This window comes from Balaenoptera borealis (assembly GCF_965194805.1).
Source record: "Balaenoptera borealis genome assembly, chromosome: 13".
Lineage (NCBI taxonomy): Eukaryota > Metazoa > Chordata > Mammalia > Artiodactyla > Balaenopteridae > Balaenoptera > Balaenoptera borealis.
In genome coordinates, this window is record NC_138870.1 from 13,705,996 (window position 1) to 13,728,737 (window position 22,742).

The following is a 22,742-nucleotide window of genomic DNA, read 5'->3' on the forward strand; positions in this document are numbered from 1 at the left end:
TAATTCTTTATTGTGGGAGGTGGTACCATCAGTCCCGTGCATTGTAGGAAGTTTACCAGCATTTCTGGCCTCTGCTCACTAGATGCAAGTGGCAGTTTCCCACCCGAAGCTGTGACAACCAAAAGTGCCTCCAGGTTGAGAGCCATACTTCAGGGTCAATTTCAAATCTCTGCTTATCCATGAAGGGTTTTTTTGGGCCAACTGGATGAGCCTACTCTAACCTACCCTTCCTCTGAACTTGACTCGTCCAGCCAGTGTGGTATGTTATAGGGAAAAAACATTTAGTGGTCAAGTTTGAGAAGTGCTGGATTAAAGAAAATTGCAGAGGTTTCTTAAATGTGGGCTTTCTCATAGAGTTTAATAAGCTGCTGTGCCTTCTGCATCTCCAAGAGAAGTTTTCCCATCTAGCATGGCCCGAACTTATTGATCATTGTCATAGACATTTATCCTTTTCTGCTCTTCAGCAACCAACTCACATCCTCTTAGTGTTGGGAGATCTCCTAGTATGTAGACTCGGTTGGGGCTACTACAGGGGAAGGAGGAGATCTTTCCTCTCCTCCCGGGCCCCGCAGTCACACATGGGTCAAGTACCTGGTGTGTTTATATGGACTTGGGGCCCCGAGTGAGTTAAAGATGGCAGTGGTGTTCAGCAGCAGCTGCTGGTGGCATCTTGGCCAGACTGTTGCTCTTAAACGCTGGCATTATTCTTCCAGCTTTTGGCTCTCTGTTATTATCTTTGGTTCCTGTCTGTTTTCTGAGCTTGTTCTTCTCTTCTCCATTATCTGAGTTCTTAATATCCTTCCTTTTTTGTTTCAGTCAACAAAGTCAGTTTTCATCATTTTTCAACTGAAAGATTCCTAACTGATGGAACCTGTGGGATCAGTTGGGAACCGCTGGTTGAAAGCATTGCTTTTTGCTCTCATGTGTGGGCTTACATTTTGTATTATTCACTTCCTTTCCTCCCCAAGCTTTTTCAGGAGAGGAACAACCTATTTACTGCCATTGCATTCCTCACACCATTTAGCACAGCGCCTGTACTGAGGAAACGCTAAGTGGAGAGGTTGTAGGACTTGCACGTGGGCACTCCGTTCCACCGAGGAGTTATGTTTATCTGGCTATGTAACTGCAGCCACCAACTGCTGCTAAGCTTTTGAGGCTGATAACCAAGTGATGATGGGCATCCTGGGAACAAGTGGAGCTGAAATAGCCAACTGAGGACTGGACCAAACAGTATTTTAGGTGCCACAATAAACGACTGGGTTCTTCTTTCAGCGTCCAGAGTAACCTGCTGACAATAGCTAATAAATGGAGTATAATTGACAGAAATAGGCAGCTGATTACTAAAGAGCAGCAATAGTTGAGAAATGGCTGATGTCTCAAGGAGGGATGAAGGATAAAAAGAAAGTGAGGAAGCTTTAAAATCCTGATGTGACACTGCTGTGCAAAGCCAGGTGCAGGAATGCACACGCCTTGTCACACGAACCCGAACTATCTTCCGCTGTGATGATGTATTCTGAAAGAGTGGTATAACCCACGTAGCTGGGGATGCACGACCGCCTGATGGAAGAGGAGTGTAAGCAGAGAATAGACAAGACTGGTGCAGAGGAAACCAATTGGCAGATCACGTTGGCCTTCAGCTTGGTGCCAGCAGTCTAACTGAAGTATTTCAGAGGGTGTAGTAAACTCATCACTCACCTGGACTTGGATTGGTAACCTGAAGAATGGTCTGGTTGGTGAATGTATGTGGGTTGGGACTTAGAGATTTAGGAGCAGAGTTGCTGTGGGGAGATATCATAGTAGCAAGGCTTTGTGGGCTGTGACAATAATATGCTGCTAGGTTGCTGGTGTTTTAGTTCCTGGACTGTCCACCTGTGTTCTAAGGACTGGGCTTACACAGTAGACTGTTAGAAGAGTTGGCTAATGTCCAGTGGGGACATGGATGCCCTAGAGGGCTCACCCAGGGTTTATTGCATGCTAGACCAGACCTTGGGAAGAAGGCTCATTCCAGACCCCACCTGCTGGAAAGCATGAGGCTCCCAGCACAGTTTCTGTCTTGTATCTTTATGGCTTAGGACCTGGGCAGAGCTGAGTCTCCTCACTTATGTAAATTGCATATCTTCTTAGCTTGGCTGGATCTGGCATATATTGACCTTCAGGGCTCTTTTTTTTTTTTTTAACAAAGCTAACCAAGGCTAAGGTTGAAAGACTAGACATGATGAAGTTGATACTTCACCAGTTTCAGTGTCTGAGATAAAAAATAAATTTCCTGTGATGCAAGGGGTTTACTGAGCACCTGTTTCTGTGCTAGGCACCTGTAACTGATTCCTGGGAAGTTGCAAATTAGAATTGAAAATAAACAACACAGAAATAATAGACATCTGTGTGCCTACAATAGGAAGGGGTACTCAGTAATAGACTCTGGGATTAAAAATGTACTGCACAAGAAAGGGGTGGGGTGGGAGGAATTGGGAGACTGGAATTGACACATATACATTATTGATACTATGTATAAAATAGACAACTGATGGGAACATACTGTATAGCACAGGGAACGCTACCTAATGCACTGTGGTAACCTAAACGGGGGGGGAAGTCCAAAAGGGAGGTGGATATCTGTATTTGTATGGCTGATTCATTTTGTTGTGCAGTGGAGGCTAACACAACCTTGTAAAGCAACCATACTCCAATAAAAATTAATAAAAAAAAAATGTACTGCACAAGTGCATATGAAGAAATGACTGGAGACAACACTAAGGCACACATTTGGGTGGTACAATTAAATGTAAAAACCCAGAAAGAATGAGAAGTAAAAACATCGGAAGTTTAATTTTTCTTTTCCAAATTTAGGCAAGTCTCTAATGAATTATCACAATTGATTTTTCTCCATTGGGAACAAAGGTGAAATCAAAATACAACATAAACCTCCTTTCGTGGAGTTGTCATTGGTGTTACACGTTTTAGGAATATTGTACAGAAGTACAGGCATATCCATGAAGACAAATGGAAGTGATGGAAAGGCTATGAAGTAGATTTGCAGGGAAAATGATCTCTGTCCCCACTGAGACTTAAATAGGAAAAATAATAATAATAAAAAATTGTGAGAGGAGTATTTGAGAACAAATTTATAACGAAAGAAGGGCCTGAAAGCCACCAAAATGGCTTACTAAGAGGAACACTGGGATTTTCTTCACGGGAGAGTTTTCAGAAAGGAGTATCATCACCTTCCAATTGTGGCTTCACGTCTGTTCTCCCCAAAGGCCCGTGTACTTGAAACCCCTCCTGGCCCCATAAGAGAAGCTTCTATGATCCTGATGAGATTGTGTGCCTTAGAATCACTTCTCTTGGAAGAAAAGATGCTAAAGGGTACTCGAATAAAATATTAAAAATGGTGAAGGACATAACAAAGGCCAGTCAGTCCTTTCTTTTCCCCAGACCCCATAATAGGAGAACAAGGGTTATTTGATGAAATTAAGGAGTAGCAAATTAAGTGCTAATAAAATGGGATAGTCACTTATATAATTCATTACCGTGGGAGGTCACAGAGGCAAATTCTGTGGCTGGATTAACTATGGGGCTGGATGATTTTACGACCACTAAAGATATTTTTAGCAGTGATACTGTGGGAGAAGTAATCCTATTACATTCTCCCAGAGATGGTTTGCAGGGACCTCTCTGTCAAGTGGTGTCTGAAACGTGTGAGAGCAGGCCTCGTGGGTTCTAACCTTTGGTGAGGAGTTGTACTAAAAATTAGTTTTTAAGGGGAATGTCCTCAGGTATTCCATTCGTGTCTCAGTCCCAACTTCTCTTGTGGAGATCCAAAAGCCTTTAGTCAGAAGCAATTGGGGTACAAAGTTTCATTATACAAGGTGAGGAATTCTGGGCTTCCCTGGTGGCGCAGGGGTTGAGAATTTGCCTGCCAATGCAGGGGACACGGGTTCGAGCCCTGGTCTGGGAAGATCCCACATGCCGTGGAGCAACTGGGCCCGTGAGCCACAACTACTGAGCCTGCGCGTCTGGAGCCTGTGCTCCCAACAAGAGAGGCCGCGATAGTGAGAGGCCCGCGCACCGCGATGAAGAGTGGCCCCCACTTGCCTCAACTAGAGAAAGCCCTCGCACAGAAACGAAGACCCAACACAGCCAAAAATAAAATTAATTAATTAATTAATTAAAACAAGAAACAACAAAACTTTCAACAATACAGTACGTTGCCTTTAAAAAAAAAAAAAAAGATGAGGAATTCCTGGAGATCTTTTGTATAGGAATGTGACTATAGTTAACAGTGCTCTGTTGTATACTTGAAATTTGCTAAGAGTAGATCTTAAATGTTCTCAGCATACATAAAAAACAAAAAGAAAAAAGGATACAGTAAATGTGTAAAGCAATAGATAATGTTAATTAGCTTGACTGTGGTGATTATTTCACAGTGTGTACATTTATCAAGATATACACCTTAAATATATACTATTTTTATTTGTCAACTATACCTCAACCAAGCTGGGGGGAAAAAGTAAGCACTTAAAAAAACAAAAATAAGAAGCAATTTGGAAAGACATCGCCCAGATCATTTCTGGTCTTTGGGAACCCTTAGTTTATTTCTTGAATGCCACCCGTGTGTCAGGTACCTTGCTTGGAGCTTTAAAAATCTGTTGGGAATACGAACATCTGGACAAATCAGTGCCATTCAGAATGCACTAAAGATGGACTGTAAATATTGAAAGCATGGAAGCACAAAGAAGCAAAGGAATAGCTCAGCCTGTGTAGTTCAGGGAAGGTTCACAGAGAGGGCGGCAAATGAACTGTCAAGATAACGGAGGGCATTCTAGGCGGAGGGAGCAAACAGCACACACAGGTCCAGAGACAGAACACGGTGTGATGTGTCAGTGAACTCCCAGGAGTTTAGGAAGGCTGTGCCTCAGGGTTGGGGGGCGTGGAGAGGGAGAAAATGGCACGTGAGGGAGGATGGAGCCCGATGGTGAAGGGTCCTGGGGTGGCCTGAGACCTCCCTCCTGCAGCAGGGCCTGGGGGTGGAGAGGGGAGCGTCTAGGAGGTGTCATGTGACTGATTAAGGACCACCCCTCAAAGCCTTGCCCTACCGCCTAGGCTTCCCTCTTTTGGCCACTGTCAGCAGTGTCTTGGCGGTCAGCCTTGTATTTCACACCACTCCTTACTTCAGTAATTTTGACTGTTGGCGGGGAAACAATCTTTACCGGGAACCTAATCACCATTATTAGTAGTTTAAAAAAAAAAAAGCCTCTCCAGCCTTTGGGTAGAGAGGGGTCGTTACAGGTCTTAGATAAATTGGGGTGAGTCTAGCGTGTCTGCCTGGTCTGACTCTCTTGGGCTCTACCTAGACGCAAATCAGTCTTTGGGTGGAGAAGAAGAGGCAGATTTCATGTCCCTGACCGTGGACTCCCATTTCCTCTGTGAAGCTGGGTCAGCAGACAAGCTGGAAAACATACAATGTCTTCAAGGAACAGATGGATTGAAACATTAAAAGTCTGTTTTGTTACAAGATTTTGATTAACAAAATAACCAGAAGAAAAAGCGCTCAAACTTTGTTTCTTCTTCAGTGATATTTATTAATTTATTTTATTTTTAATTTTTTAAATCCTTTTTTTTTTTTTTTGGCCGCACTGCCCAGCTTGTGGGATCTCAGTTCCTTGACCAGGGATTGAACCTGGGCCATGGCAGTGAAAGCTGGGAATCCTAACCACTAGGCCACCGGGGAACTCCCTTCTTCAGTGATATAAGAATATCATTATTAATCACTCAGACTCTAATTTGGAATTTCTACACCATTAATATTGATAAGAAGAATTGAATGAAAATGAGAGAGAATATCTTTTGTAGAAACTGGTTTTCTTGGTGGTCTTATCTCTGAGGTGGATGCAAATATTTTATTACTATTATGATATGTGTTGTTACATAGTACAGTATGCATTCAGTAGTTTTCTCCATCTCATTATAAAGAATTGTGTAATTGTGACATGTTTCCTAATGAATCACCTTCCCCACAAGTCTTTTTTTTTCTTTTTTTTATAAATTATTTATTTATTTTTGGCTGCGTTGGGTCTTCGTTGCTGTGCGCGGGCTTTCTCTAGTTGGGGTGAGCGGGGGCTACTCTTCGCTGTGGTGCGCGGGCTTCTCATTGCGGTGGCTTCTCTTGTTGCGGAGCACGGGCTCTAGGTGCGCGGGCTTCAGTAGTTGTGACTCATGGGGCTTCAGTAGTTGTGGCTCACGGGCTCTAGAGCACAGGCGCAGTAGTTGTGGCACACGGGCTTAGTTGCTCCGTGGCATGTGGGATCTTCCCGGACCAGGGCTCGAACCCGTGTCCCCTGCATTGGCAGGTGGATTCTTTTTTTTTTTTTTTAACATCTTTATTAGAGTATAATTGCTTTAAAATGGTGTGTCAGTTTCTGCTTTATAACAAAGTGAATCAGTTATACATATACATATACATATGTTCCCATATCTCTTCCCTCTTGCGTCTCCGTCCCACCCTCCCTATCCCACCCCTCTAGGTGGTCACAAAGCACTGAGCTGATCTCCCTGTGCTATGGCAGGCAGATTCTTAACCACCGTGCCACCAGGGAAGCCCCAGTGCGCTAATTTCTAATACACTTTGAAAAATTCTCCTTTGAGGAAAGAATGGGCTGTATCCTATCAGCATCTAGTAGTTATTAATTTTATCAGCAAGGAGGTAGTGATCAAGGATTCCTTTAAGCCCCAGTATTAATTCACCTATGTGTTTATTAACCATTCATTCTCCTGGACTGGACACTCACAAATAAGTCTCTGCTGGCAGAAGTGAGGCCCGTGGCATGAGTAGCACATTTTCCTCCATTGTTAGACATATCTGTGTAATGAATCAGTACAGGTTCTCCTAGTTCCAAACGTACTTGATTTTACATGAAGTAGGCCTTTTCATGGCTGGGCTTCCTTCAACGAGGTTAGTTATTTGTAGTTCAGCAAAAAAGAAATACAAGGCTTACAAGAGCTTTGCTACTTAGTGATAAATCTGTCCTTTCAAGGACCATGTAAAAGCAGGTGAATATGTTTAATAAAACTTTTAAAGTGTTCTTCTTTTGCCTTTAGACCTTAGCTGGATCTCCAAAATACAAGTGAATCAACCGGCAGTTCTGAGGCGTGCAGAACAAATCCAGGCCCGCAGACCCGTGAAAAAGGAGTGGCAAGTAAGGGCTCTTCTTGAGAATTCTCTCCCTGTAGTTTACAGCCCTGGTCTCTTCCCTCAAGGCCACGAGATTGAATTTTGCTCAAGATGCATCTAAACTTAAAAGATTGCAGCTGTCCATGACTTGTTTTAATAATTCATATATGATGATGATGGGTTGGAGAAAGATAACACATTTATCCAAACAAGTTAAAAATCTTATCACTCTTGAGTGGCAAAGCCACAAATGAATTTGAGGCATCTTTATTCATGAGTGAATTAAATGGCATATTTTCTCAACGTATTTATTCAGTTTCTTAGACATACCTTCTTTGGTTGGCTTCTATTTTAATTTTAAAACCGTAACACCTAAACCTGGTGTGTCCGCTGTTGAGGCCCTGAGGTATGAGTTGACCTTCTTTGACCATCATGTTTACCATACTAATTAATTTCCCTAAATCATTTTTCAAAATTCAAAAAATGATGTTTCATAGAGTACTTGTGGTCAGCATATTCTTCAGTGTGTACCAACGAAAGACGTGCTATGCGTCTCAGGACTAAAAGGAATTCAGAGTTTATTTCACAAGTGATTGAATCCTTTAGGACGACAGGTCACATTTTGCTCATCCTTAGAAATAATCTGATTGAAAAGATAAAAGGAATTCATCAGAATGAGTTGTGAAATATGAATATTGTTTAAAAATTATAATTGGATTAAACTGAAAAGAAACAAAAAACAAAGAAGATGGAGACTCTTTTTACAGTGTCTCATTCCAGACCCCAGGCTGGAGGTAAAATGTACGACAGAAACTCTTGTTCCCAAGTTCTCGCCTAGTGGGTGGCCCTCTGAGGCTCCTTGTGAATGAAATGGAAAAGTCACATGTGGGGAGACTTGATCTATTAGGGATTTCAATTTGTGTTATCTACGGGAGAAAAAGCATTTATAAGCTATTTTCTCCCCTTTTATTCTATGTAACATTCATCTTTTTGGTCACTCTTGAGCATATATCAGAACATATGCCTTAGAACAGCATAGACAAGAGATTTTAGCACCCTTATGTGCCTAATGGTTCTTTACTAACTAACTGGGTTGGAGATTAATTATTTCTTTAAACCTTGTTTTTAACTTTTCTTCAAACCAGGCTGCTTGGCTCCTGAAAGCTGTTACCTTTATAGATCTTACTACACTTTCAGGCGATGACACATCTTCCAACATTCAAAGGCTCTGTTATAAAGCCAAGTATCCAATCCGGGAAGATCTCTTAAAAGCTTTAAATATGCACGATAAAGGTAATGTGTACAGTCTGTCTGGTGTTTACCTTTTTTGCAATAACAGTCACTAAATCTAAGAGGACTTAAGATTCAGCTGTTAAAATGATGGTAGCAATAAAATCCATGATAGAATTGTGTACATAGAGAAATAATTGAGATTCTTCTCTGAAAAACAGCAGAAGAAGAATCTGAGTCTCATTTTTAGGTCAGTTCTTTTCCATCATGGATTAGAGTTGCAAGTATTGAGTTTCTTTATTTTTCTTTCTAGTTCTTCAGTTTTGGAAGTTTTCTATCTAGTGACTCTCAAATACTGATTCTGATTCCCTAGCCACATATGAAAAAGCCAGTCTCATTACTTAATAATCACACCTCATACATAAAGTATTTTCTGTGAGTAAATGAAATGCTTTTGAGAATAAAATACAAATGGGAAATATTGCAAGCTTGTATATTAGGTTAGATCTTTTGAAAAAAAGTTATACTCACTCTCTTCGTATACATGAAAGAAAAGACTTTCTAAAGTTGCTGTAAGTTTAGAACTTTAACATTTTAGAAATGGAGGAGATTTTAAGAGTCGATGCCCTTGTTTCTAAATGAGGAAACTTGAGACCTGGAAGAAGGCGAAATGGTATTTCCAGGACAATGTGTGTTGTTACTCAATGGGCAGGTTTTAGGAACCAGATCTAAACCATGAAGGGATCCTTCATGGTTCCCAGGTGCCTGTCTATAATGGATGCAACTAGAGATGCTGCATTGGCCCAATGCAGGTATTTTATCCCAAATAGTTTGTAGATAACTTCTAGACCTAAACAAACCTACAGCTTTTGAAAAGTAGTATTTTTCTTTTGAGTTGACAATAAAACACCTACCATTTATAGCACTTAAAAGCAACAGCTTTATATGAGTCTTATGCTATTGTTTTACAGTGGCTATTTGATTTTTCAATTTAATTTTTTCAATTTAAGATCTTATTCCTCAAAATGAGGGCTTCAGATCCAGATTTTATTATTTTCTGTAAAAGAGGGAATAGAATTCGTTAAATGTCGTTTTGCTTAACAGGTGTAACTTGTTTTATTGCACTTTGCAGATACTATGTGTTTTACAAATTGAAGGTTTGTGGCACCCCTGCGTTGAGCAAGTTTATCAGTGCTGTTTTTCCAACAGCATTTGCTCACTTCATGTCTCTGTCACATTTTGATAATTCTTGCAGTATTTCAGACTTCTTTTTTAATTAATTAATTAATTAATTAATTTATCCATTTATTCATGGCTGTGTCGGGTCTTCGTTTCTTTGTGAGGGCTTTCTCTAGTTGCGGCAAGCGGGGGCCACTCTTCATCGCGGTGCGTGGGCCTCTCACTATCGCGGCCTCTCTTGTTGTGGAGCACACGCGCAGGCTCAGTAATTGTGGCTCACGGGCCTAGTTGCTCCGTGGCATGTGGGATCTTCCCAGACCAGGGATCAAACCCGTGTCCCCTGCATTGGCAGGCAGATTCTCAACCACTGCGCCACCAGGGAAGCCCCCAGACTTTTTCATCGTTATATTTGTTATGGTGATCTGTGATCAGTGATGTTTGATGTTACCATTGTAATTCCTTGGCATTTTTTAGCAATAAAATATTTTCAAATTAAGGTATGTACTTTTTTTAGACATAATGCTATTGCACAGTTAATAGACTACAGTATAGTATAAATGTAACTTTTATATGCACTAGGAAACCAAAAAAGTCCCGTGACTCACTTTATTGCGATATTCGCTTTATTGTGGTGGTCTGGAACTGAACCCGCACTATCTCCACGGTCTGCCTGTACTACCCTGTAAGGTTCACTTACATTTTTCTTCATCTGCTGTCCTGTCTGAATGCAGTAAAAACCTGGATTTTATTATCTGCATGAAATAAAACATTTTCATTGGATCAAGGCCACCAAGTTTACTATTTAGGAATTTTTTTACAGATGGCACTCTGTTAACCTCCAAGAACAATGTATCAAAAAAAATATATATTTTTTAATCAGTCATCAATTTCAAAAATATTTTATTCTAGTGCTTGCTTTGGCAGCACATATACTAAAATTGGAATGATACAGAGAAGATTAGCATGGCCCCTGTGCAAGGATGACATGCAAATTCGTGAAGCGTTCCATATTTTTTTTTTAAAAAAAGAGTTAAACATAAAACATGACACCATAAAACTAGAAGAGAGCATAGGCAAAATATTCTCTGACATAAATCGTACCAGTGTTTTCTTAGGGCAGTCTCCCAAGGCAATAGAAATAAAAACAAAAATAAACAAATGGGACCTAATCAAATCTGCAGGCTTTTGCATGGCAAAAGAAACCATAAAAACAACAACAACAACAACAACAAAAACAAAAAGACAACCTATGGAATGAGAGAAAATATTTGCAAATGATGCAACAGACAAGGGCTTAATCTCCAAGATATACAAACAGCTCATACAACTCAACAACAGAAAAACAAACAACCCAATTGAAAAATGGGCAGAAGACCTTAATAGACATTTCTCCAAAGAAGACATACAGATGGCCAGTAGGCACATGAAAAGATGCACACCATCACTAATTATTAGAGAAACACAAATCAGAACTACAATGAGGTACCACCTCACACCAGTCAGAATGGCCTTCTTTAAAATGTCTACACATAACAAATGCTAGAGAGAGTGTGGAGAAAAGGGAACGCTCCTAGACTGTTGGTGGGAATGTAAGTTGGTGCAGCCACTATGGAAAACAGTGTGGAGGTTCCTCAGAAAACTAAAAATAGAATTACCGTATGATCCAGCAATCCCACTCCTGGGCATATCCCCAGACAAAACTATAATTCAAAAAGGTACATGCACCCCTATGTTCATAGCAGCACTATTCACAATAGCCAAAACATGGAAACAACCTAAATGTCCATCGACAGATGAATGGATAAAGAAGATGTGGTACATATATACAATGGAGCACTACTCAGCCATAAAAAAGAACAAAATAATGCCATTTGCAGCAACATGGATGCAACTAGAGATTATTATTCTAAGTTAGAAAGACAAATATTACGTGACATCACTTATACGTGGAATCTAAACTATGGCACAGATGAACCTATCTACAGAACAGAAACAGACTCAGAGACCTAGAGAACAGACTTGTGGTTGCCAAGGGGGGGGGGATGGGGGAGGGAAGGACTGGGAGTTTGGGGTTAGCAGATGCACACTATTATATATAAGATGGATAAACAACAAGGTCCTACTGTATAACACAGGGAACTATATTTAATATCCTCTGATAAACCATAATGGAAAAGAATATTAAAAAAAGAATGTCTATATGTGTATAACTGAGTCACTTTGCTGTGCAGCAGAGATGGGCACAACATTGTAAGTCAACTATACTTCAATTAAAAAATATAATAAAATTAAAAAATATATATATTTTATTCTGTAACCGTGATGATGAAAAAATGATCCACGTTGTTAAGAGCCAGAAGGGAATGTGGAAAGTAAAAACCTTTTAATTTGTTGCAGCATCGTAGGGGAATTATTTTTTCTCTCATTTTGATTTCTGCCAATGTTCAAATATAAATAATAATTAAAAGCATATTGTGTGACTTGAACTTCACATAAACTAGGCTGTTATGATTTCTTTCTTCATAGGCATTACTACAGCTGCCGTTTGTGTTTATCCTGCCTGCGTATGTGATGCAGTAAAAGCACTAAAGGCTGCAGGCTGTGATATCCCAGTGGCATCAGGTAAAATTTGTGGCTTCTGTTGTCGTTTTATCAACATGTTTCCAGTTCTTCAACTCAGACACTTTGGGGTATTATCTCTATAGTTTTATACTATGATTTTAATTAGTTTTATATATTTAATTGGTTGTATTTATCTATTATTTTCATATTTATTAATTGCCTGTTGAGTAGCAGGCATTATATATATTAATTCCTAAGAGTATAGAACTGTATCTCTGTCCTTAAAGGAAACTTAGCTGTTTAGGAGGAATAGTCAAGTTTAAAAAAAAATTGTAACACAGAACATGTAATATTATTCATATGTAAAATATAACAATAAAGATATGCAGAAGGTACGGTTGTAACTCTGAGTGGGTAGTGATTTATTCTGCAGAGGTTGATTACACTCACCGGGTAGGGGGATGCTTCATAGAGGAGATAGTAAGACCCCTGTATTGGGTCTTAAGGTTAAGGAAGAGTTTAGAGAGTTGATAAGCTTAGGAATGGCATTTTAGATAGAGGAACTAGCACATGTGAAGGTGCAGAAGCACAGTTCAGGGAACTGAAATGGGTTTGCAATTGTTGGATCCTAAGGTAGGACAAAGGCAGAGCTTGGGAGTTGAAGCTGGAGAGGTAGATTGGGGTCAGATCCCATGGGGAAACGATATCAGGCCGTGGCATCTGGGTTTTATTTTGGTGACGGGGAAGATACCAAAGGATGTTAAGCAGAGACATACCATGATCCGCTTCATGACGTGGTTAAGTTAGGGGATGGTAGTGGACAAATTATAGAGGGGTGAAATGGAGTTAGTTAGACTCATCACAGGCCGCGTGGGAGATGATGAGAGCCACCCCCAAGCCTGAAAGATAAAGAAAAGAGAGTGTGTTCAAGACTTTTTGACTTAAGATAGATGTAGGGACTTCCCTGGTGGTCCAGTGCGTAAGAATCCGCATTCCCAATGCAGGGGGCCCGGGTTCGATCCCTGGTCAGGGAACTAGATCCCACATGCTGCAACACAAAGCAGCAAAGATCCGGCGCAGCCAAATAAATAAATAATAAAAAGAAAAAAAGAGTTACTGACTTAAGATAGATGCAGTAGGAGAACAAGGCATGAGGGAGGGAAAAGTCTTACTAAAAGCTTCCCTGTATGTGTGTGTGTGTATTTACATATGGATAGATACATATAAAATTAGATTCTCCTTTTAAAAGGTATTAGAGGAATATCCTGGTGCTTTAAAGAAGGAAGCTAAGAAAATCATTAATTTATTTTATTAGGGATACATCAAAAGAAACAGACTATACAGTATTTATATACAACCCATTTGTGAAGATTCCCAGAGTATTTGGCAGCTAGCTACACCTTTATCAACCTTCATTTTTCATTAGCCCCAGTCAATTCAGCTTTTCCTTTATACAACAGGGAAACATGCTTTCCTCTAATGTAGCAGACCCAAGGAATTTAATAACATCAAGGAAACATGAAAGGTTATCTTCAGACACAGGAATGGAATTAATGATTCGCATGTTAAAAATGTTAATACTTTTTCCAAAGTGTCATTGTGTTTTTATTTTCCTTTTATTTATGCGTGGCCCTGCTCTTCCCAGTTCACCCCTGCCCCAGTTTTGTGGACGAATTAGGTGCTTTTCCATCGTGCAACATCTCCCCTTTATTCTCATCTGCTTGGCTGTTCATTTTAAAATAGGCAGTGGGAGGAACCTATATTACAGTTTGGTTACAACAGCTATAAATGTGAATGAGTAAATCATGACAGTGATAGCCAACTTGGTCATGAGTAGGATCCAGAATTAACTAGTGTCCATCAAGACAGGGCTGTAGCTACTATCTTATGACTTTCACTTTGACGATGACCTATCTTCTTAATTGCTATTTACTTAAAACACCCCCGTGAGCATCTCCGTAGCAACTTAATTTCATGTCTTCCAAAGGATATAATGCTAATATTTATCCTAACGTCAGTACTATATAAAATTGCATTCAGTTTCTTTACACTTCACTTTGCAAGGTAGGCATGAAGTTCTAAAGTGTCGTTCATGCTTTGGTCTAAACGCTCATTTTTTTGGTCTGAAATTCTTTGTTGAGATACTGACCAGTTGAAATTTGTCTCCCTCCTTCCCTCTGTCCCTCCCTCCCTCCCTCACTTCGTTCCTTCCTTTCTTTTTTTTTCCTCTTCTTTCTCTACTAGTGGCCACTGGCTTTCCAGCTGGGCAGACTCATTTAAAAACACGATTAGAAGAGATCAGATTGGCTGTGGAAGATGGAGCTTCAGAAATTGACGTGGTAATTAACAGGACCTTGGTGCTGACAGGCCAGTGGGAAGGTAAGTGCACACACATCCTTACCCAAGAGGGAGACTTAGTTCTTCCCTGGTCAGTCAGATGGCAAGGATCTGATAAGAGGCAGCATGGTTTGGAAGTCACTGTTCTAGATTACAAGTCACTAGATCAGAGGGTGAATTGAGGAGAAAACTCGACCAAGATTGCTCATTCTGCCCACCTGCATGAACTTTTTAGATCCCTTTAGGTGATTAGTTATTTCCATGCAGTGGATTATTAACTTTTATCCTATTCTCTACTGTTTTGTTACTCAATACAAAAATCACTCCAGGCAAGTCTTCTATGCAGAGTTTATTTTAATATGATGGAGGAAGCTTCCCTTTTTTATGTTAATCTTTGTGGATTTTGAGGATATGGGATTATTAATTAGTCTGCTAAGTCTGTTTTTACTCCTGTTCTTGAACGTAGCTCCTCTGGGTATTATTACATAGTCACCTTCGAGATTCCTGATTTACTATCATGTCAATTACAATAGGACATTTCCCATTCCAGTAACAAGCTATTATTTTTTTGAAGGAATTGATTTTACCTCTGCCTTAAATGTGTTTTGTATACTTAGAGTTGTTGATAGCTAAAATAAGTACAATTCTGTATTTCAGAAAAATCATTGTAACAAGTAGTTTAACTAAAAATTTTTAACACAGTCATAGGATAAAGCCAGAATAATGTGTTGTCTCTTTAGATATGTGAATATCAAATAATTGGCGTATTTTATTCTAATTACAAAGGTTATACCTTCTCACTGTTAAAAACAAAAGTTCTAACCAGTAATAAAGTGGATGTTCTACATAATCTCATCCCCTACAAATAACCCTTGAAACACTGCAGTGCACAACTTTCCAAACTTTTTTCTCTTCATATACACACATGCAACTCCCATCCTTCTGTTAAGTTTAAAATCAACATTTTTAGAAAGTGAAAAAATTAAAATTAAAAATAGGATTATATTTAATGTATTTTTTTCTTAACCTACCTATTGGTCTTGCCAATATCTCATAGATATCTATGACTCTATCCATCAATCCATCTATCTCATCTTCTGTAAATTATAATTCCATTGTTTATCCATTAAGAATTGCTTTTAGTTATAGAGCCACAAAGATTCAGTCAATGGTTTAAATGCTCAAGGATTTACTCTCTCACATAAAGTTGGGAAGTAGGTAATTCGGGGGTATTGTGAAATACAAAGTTCTTGGAGACCTGGACTACTTTTATCTTCCACTTCCAAAGAGTGTGGCTTCTGTCCTCATATTTAAGGACACTCCATTGTCTGTGATGGCTTTTGAAGCTCCAGCTTTTACATTCATCTCCCAGACAACAGGAAATAGGGGCTTGTCCTGTCCCCAAATCTCACACACCATCTTTGCTTACACCTCATTGGCTCTAAGTGAGTTCCATGGCCAGGCTTGGCTGCAAGTGAAGCTGGAAAAGGTAGTCTTTTGGCTTAGAACATTAGCTACATTCCCATACATTCTTTTTTTTTTTTAAATTTATTTATTTTTGGCTGCGCTGGGTCTTTGTTGGTGCACGCGGGCTTTCTCTAGTTTCTGCGAGCAGGGGCTACTCTTCCTCGTGGTGCGCGAGCTTCTCACTGTGATGGCTTCTCGTTGCAGAGCACGGGCTCTAGGTGAGCGGGTTTCAGTAGTTGTGGCACGCAGGCTCAGTAGTTGTGGCTCGTGGGCTCTAGAGCGCAGGCTCACTAGTTGTGGCGCACGGGCTTATTTGCTCCGCAGCATGTGGGATCTTCCCGGACCAGGGCTCGAACCCGTGTCCCCTGCATTGGCAGGCGGATTCTCGACTACTGTGCCACCAGGGAAGTCCCCCCATACGTTCTTAATATGTTAGATGGTGCACATTTCTGTGCCTTAATGGAAAGGAGTTGGCAGGGAAAGAGAGTGGGCTGCGTGAGCCAAACAGGATGTGATCATAAAAAGCCTCACAGCAAAGGTTGAGGCAAAACAACAATAACAACAATGTTTAAATAAAAAGATTTATGAAGTCAAAAGGCACAGCCGTCTGGACCGTGAGCTATGAGGCAGGTCATTTCAGAGATTCCAGTAGCCCCTGGGAGCCTCCCTGTATTCCAGGAGAATCCAGTCACTAGTACAGCAATTCTGAAGGATCTAGGAACAAAAATGTCAGGCCATTCCCATTGCCTGATACTCCCATCTGTACTTACCAACATTTTTTAAGCCTTGCCAGGTTAAATTCTTGACAGTTCATAAATATCTTTTTGTGCTTTTGATTTTTGATCCTTTTCTTATAGTTCATGTGTGCTTTGGGCAGTTGCAATCATTCTTAAATGGCTTATTTTAAGTAGATGTCCCTTGTCCCTGTATATTAATTCTGCTTGTCTGTTCCTTGTCATAGATTTCAGTTAAGATTTAAGGCCTAGAGTAAGAAAAAAATGAGTAAGCATAATAACTTAAAACAAATCTAGAAATAAACTCTATGTCATTTAGTTGGATAAAAAACTGTATGTCTTTTATCTTTTATTAAGTAGTTACAGACATAGAAGTATAGTTTATATTTTAACTTGTGCTCTTGTCTCTAGAATACTACTAATTGGAAAATAAAATACAATAGAAGATGAGATTTGATGTAATTGCCTTTCCCTTAATGAACTAGGAATGGTTGTTTTTAAGAACTGATAATTTCCCAATAACAGACATTCATGCAAAATATAATAACACATCTTTGTCCCAGACCATACTTTTCTATTAACTCTTTTTATGGTGTTAATAACCTCTTGACCCAAAACAAATTGAAAAGGAACATTTAATACTAGAAATTTAATTCTAACTAGAAACCTGCAAATGTCTTAGGCCTTTTTTCACTGCAGTGTTTTATCTTAATTTCAGTTCTCAATTTGATTACATATTGTATTTTTCGGTGTCGTGTTTTAATATTAGCTGTTTACTAAAATATGAGCCTAACATTGATTTCTTGGAATTTGCTGATGGAAGTGCCTGTGAGGCTGTTACACCTTCTAATCCAGGATCCTCTTCTCTGTGCACTGAGGTGTGTAGGACACTGGTTAAAGCACAAAAGAAAGAATCTTGTTTTCTAAACCTGGCCATTCGGAGTGTATCTTCACCATTTCTCATGGTCACAAGGGTCCACAGCTTAGGGTATGAACTCAAAGGGGAGACTGGAGAGGGCTCGTGTTCCTCTTCTTGGATTCTCCTTGACGACCATTTAACATCTACTCCCTCAAACTTCTAACTTTTCCACCCACCTTGAGGCTCCTTAAGTACTGGCAGACAACCTACCTGCTGCTTCTCGGGAAAAATAGAATCTGTTACGCAGGAACTTCTCACTGTCCTTGCCTCAGATCTACTTCCCTCGCTCCTCCTCTTCTCCTTCCTCCTGAGTCCAGTCCCTGGGCCGTGCTGTGGCTCCCACCTCCTCCCATAGTTTCACAGCCTTGGTCCTTTTATGGGCCATTCTTTTCTCCTGTAGCCTCCACCTCTCTCTGCTAGCTCATCCCATCAGCATCCAAGCATACATCCAAACATTCTGTTTTTTTAAAAAATAAATTTATTTACTTATTTTTGGCTGCGTTGGGTCTTCGTTGCTGCGTGAGGGCTTCCTCTAGTTGCGGCAAGCGGGGGCTACTCTTCGTTGCGGTGCGCGGGCTTCTCATTGCGGTGGCTTCTCTTGTGGAGCATGGGCTCTAGGCACGCGGGCTTCAGTAGTTGTGGCACGCAGGCTCAGTAGTTGTGGCTCGCGGGCTCTAGAGCGCAGGCTCAGTAGTTGTGGTGCACGGGCTTAGTTACTCCGTGGCACGTGGGATCTTCCCGGTCCCTGCATTGGCAGGTGGATTCTTAACCACTGTGCCACCAGGGAAGTCCCCATCCAAACATTCTTATCCAGTAAAAGAAAAAAAAAGCCTACATGTCACCATTCCTCCTCATCCCCACCTGAGTCTCCCTTTCCATTCTCCCCTTTGTGACTGAAATCCTTAAAAGAGCCGTATGTACTTGTTTCTCTTGAATCTGTTCTTTCCAAGATAACAATGCCCAGTTATTTTGCTATGCCTGGGAGATACTCTTCAGTCGTTTAGCTTTGTCATGCAGCAGCAGTTGACACAATGGGCCGTTTCCTCCTGGAAACACTCTCTTGTCACGGCTTTGGTGACCCTACTTTCTTCAGGTTTTCCTCCGTGTTTCTGATTACTCCTGCGTCTTGTTTGCAAGCTCCTCTGCCTCCTCTGTCATCACTGAAGTGTCGGGTCCTCAAGTTCTGTCCCAGCAAACTCTCAGACTTCTCAGACTCTGCACACTCTCCCTTGGAAACCTCCTATCCTCACTGATTTCGGCTGTTCCCTGTGCTGAGGACCAAACCTCCAGAGCACGGAACCCGCATCTGTCTGACTCTGGAATCCGCGTTCCATTTCCCCACTAAAATGATTCCCCATGAAACGATGCTTTTCATCGATTAGTTTCACATAAGTAGACATTCAAATTCAGTGAATCTTGACCAAAGCAGAGAATCTAGGCATTTTAGAAAGAAATTCATTAAAAAATATTTACATTTCCCCGACTTTATTTACACTTTCTATTAAATACAGTTTTTTCCAGATCATTCAGAACTATTGTATCAGTGATTATAGGCACCTCATTTTATTTCAGTTCTCTGTGTTGCATGCCACAGATTTTTGCAAATTGAAGGTTCGGGGTAACCTCGTGTCAAGCAAGTCTGTAGGCACCGTTTTTCCAACAGCATTTGTTCACTTCATGTCTCTGTGTTGCATTTTGGAAATTCTCAATATTTCAAACTTTTCCATTATTATTGTTATATTTATTTTGGTGATCTGTGATCAGTGATCTTTGATGTTACCATGACAAAAAGATTATGACTTGCTGAAGGCTCAGATGATGGTTAGCATTTCTTAGCAATAAAATATTTTTTAATTAAGGTATGTACATTGCTTTTTTAGACATAATGCTATTGCACATTTAATACATTAAAGTATAGTGTAAGCATAACTTTTATATGCACTGGGAAACTGAAAAATTCATGTGACTCGCTTTATTCTGATATTTGGTTTATTGTGGTGGTTTGGAACTGAACCCGCAGTATCTCTGAGGTTTGCCTGTATATTATCCTGGAATCCAGTGATATTCTTAGGGGCTACTGAAGTCTCCAAGGTGACTTGCCCCATAGCTAATGGTCCAGGGTGCTGTGCTGTTTTTGGATTTTGTATATCTTTTTATTTAAACATCTTTGTTATTGTTGTCGTGCCTGGTCCTTTGCTGTTAGGCTTTTTACTGTCAGCTCATTATACTGTCCTTCCCTCAGTCCTTTCCATCTGGATACAGAAATGTGCACCATCTGACTTACTGCTCCGACAGTGGTTTTAACTGGAGAGGGTGTGGAATGTATTGCTGGTTCTCAGAATTATCTGACAGACACTTTCCGATTACTGGCCCCAGCTCCCTTCCTCACAGAATCTAGCGCATTCCCCTGAGTATGTGTGATATCAGAATTGGGGGTTGGATGTAAGGGAGGAGTAAGAGTCTACACTGAAAATCACTCCAGGTGATTTTAATTCCACCCCTTCTTCCCCTGCCATCCCATGGTCCTAAGGAGAAGCACTAACTTGGAGCATCTTTTTTTTGTTTGTTTGTTTTTAATATACCTCTAGTTCTTTTTTTTTGGCCCTGCCATGTGGCATGCTGGATCTTAGTTCCCCGACCAGGGATTGAACCTGTGCCCCCTGCACTGGAAGTGTGGAATCTTAACCACTGGACTGCCAGGGAAGTCCCCCAAAACTTCTAGTTCTTGATTCTACATAGTTTAGGTGCCGCATAATCGAAGCATTGCTGGATTTACATATTGATTAATTAGTCCAAATCGTATCTCCCACGTGTTGCCATTTATTTAACCTGCTCTGCAGTTAGCCGTGAACAGCAGGCTTAAGGAACAGTGTTACTCTGGTGCGTTCAGCCAGAAAGACATCTACTTCTGTGCTCTTGGGGGGATAGTTCTCCTCTCCCTGGGAAGACTGTGCTCTGAGATGAAGACAGCAGCTCTCCTGTGCTCTACCGGGAGAGAGGGGGGGTACCTAGCCCACCAGATGGGTCAACTGTCATTGGAGGCACAGACCCAGAAGGGATACATTGTGGAGGAAGAAGAGGGGGTCACTCCAGGAGACCCGAAATAGTTGGTCTGTGCAGGGTCTTTGCATTAGACAGAACTTGGTTGGAATCCTGGTGCTATCGTCAGTAGCTGTTTGCTCTTAGGCAAGTTACTTAACTTCTCTGTACCTTCTGTGAGGTAAAATAGGAATAGCGGTATCTACTTCATGGGGTCATAATAGGGATTAAATTAGATAATGTGCGTAAATTGGTTATCCTGTTGCTTGGCCCAGATGAATCCCTCCTTGCCAACTGCGGTTTCCTCTCTTTCCCCCTCTTCCTCCTGATGAGGATAGTATGTTGTCAAGGGAAGTATCGACACAGCACATGCATTGAGTTAATGAAGAGGAACTCCCACGGGTTTTAGTATTTATAATTTTGCTAATTTACACTGAGTCCTTGGGCAAATACTTCACTTCTCTCTGCCTCCATTTAAATAAGCTACCAGTGAGGGGATAAGACATAAGGACTTCTGCAGTCTTTCAGAGCTACAACGGCCCGTGATTTTATATTTCGTGTTTTCATTGTCTGTGTGTATTATTCCAATGATGAGGGCTTGTAACACGGTATTTTTTAATGATGATATTGAAGTTGACACCTCAGTTGCGTTCCATAAACAGTTCTTTGAAGAAAGAATTCACCAGAAGAGGTTCATCATCTTATAAACCTTATTGAGCAGGTTTTGAAAATTAAATGCATTCCATGTTCTGTAAATATACAGAGGTGTTCGTTTTTTACTTTTTTATGACCTTTCTCTCTCTGCTGCATGTATTTACCTGATACATTACCAGTGACATGGAAATGCTATCAGATTCAAGAATCTTCCAGGACCTTGAGCTTATTAAGAACTAGAACTGGCTTTACTAGTTTCTGGAAACCCATTCCACACTGGAGCACCAGCACACATGACTCCAAAGGTGGCTACTTCTGTGACATTCTTCCAGCATCGTGTGTCCGGAATCACAACTGGAAATATTGTTTGTCTTCTGTATCCAGAGCCTCACGTACTTTTTTTACCCCGTTCAATTCTTCAGCTTTGACTTGCTTTCCCAAATTTGGTTTGTGGAGTACATGCCTCATGACTCTCAAGAGCTTTAGGGTGAGAGAATGAAATATTCCAGCCAAAGCCACAGTATCTATCATTGTGTTGCATGCAAGTGGATCTTGAAAATCTTGACTCTGGGCAACAATTTATTTTTCTTATTTGCTTATTTTTACAAAAGAAGGGTGGTAGAAAGAACATCTCTTAAAAGAAGTTAGGATTTTTCTTTGTTTTGGAGAGCTGTTAATCATAGTATCTTATGAGAAAAGCAATCTCTAAATGTATAGACACTTTTTGGGGAGGAATCACATAACTCATAATCTGTGCTTTCTGTTTTGAGGGTTGTTTATAAAAGAAAAAATCTGGAGATACTTACGGCAGCTGTATGCTTTTATTTTATTATTATTTTTTTTAATGCTATGATTCTTCAAAACTTCAAATACTATTGACAAAAATGTGTGTGTTTTATCTCTTGCAGGTTATTTTACTACCTCGTGTTTTAGCTCATCTCTGTTTTAGTCTTACAAGATTAATTAGTTGCCTTAGTGGATGAAAACTGTTCTTGAACATTTTGTGGCTTTTTTAGATGAAAAGGTTGCTGTATAATTTTATATTAAGTGTTTGACTGTACATATAATTATCTTAAGAGTTATTTTCAGGCCACTCATGTGCAGTGTTGAACATCTTTCCGGTACTCAAAAAATAATTGCTTAGATATGTTCGTTAACAATTATTTTTTAAGTGACTTTGAATAGCATGAAATATAAAGGGAAATCTACTTCATGGCTTGTAGATAGGAGATACTGTCTTTAAACACTTGGATTCTTACTCAGTTCATAATTCCTATACATGAAAGCTTCACTAACATAGTTTTCTATGTCTACAGCAGTGCTTTTTCCAGAAAACTTAACAAGTTGCCAGCAGCCACAAAATTAGGAATCTGTTTTTCCTTTTAGGTGGGAGCCGGAAAGAAAGAGGATAATTTTAGGTAGAGAAAAGTAGAATGCTTTAGATGAGAGTTCC

General features: G+C 40.2%; 1 protein-coding gene across 1 annotated transcript in view; it reads left to right on the forward strand.

The window, feature by feature from the left end:
* Positions 1-22,742, forward strand: part of DERA (deoxyribose-phosphate aldolase) — a 118,447-nt gene that overhangs the window by 35,406 nt on the left and 60,299 nt on the right. Inside the window, exons 2-5 of the mRNA XM_082352013.1 lie at positions 7,096-7,193; positions 8,314-8,461; positions 12,104-12,199; positions 14,384-14,518. Coding sequence (XP_082208139.1) covers positions 7,096-7,193; positions 8,314-8,461; positions 12,104-12,199; positions 14,384-14,518 — 477 coding nt within the window. The remainder of the gene's footprint in view (positions 1-7,095; positions 7,194-8,313; positions 8,462-12,103; positions 12,200-14,383; positions 14,519-22,742) is intronic.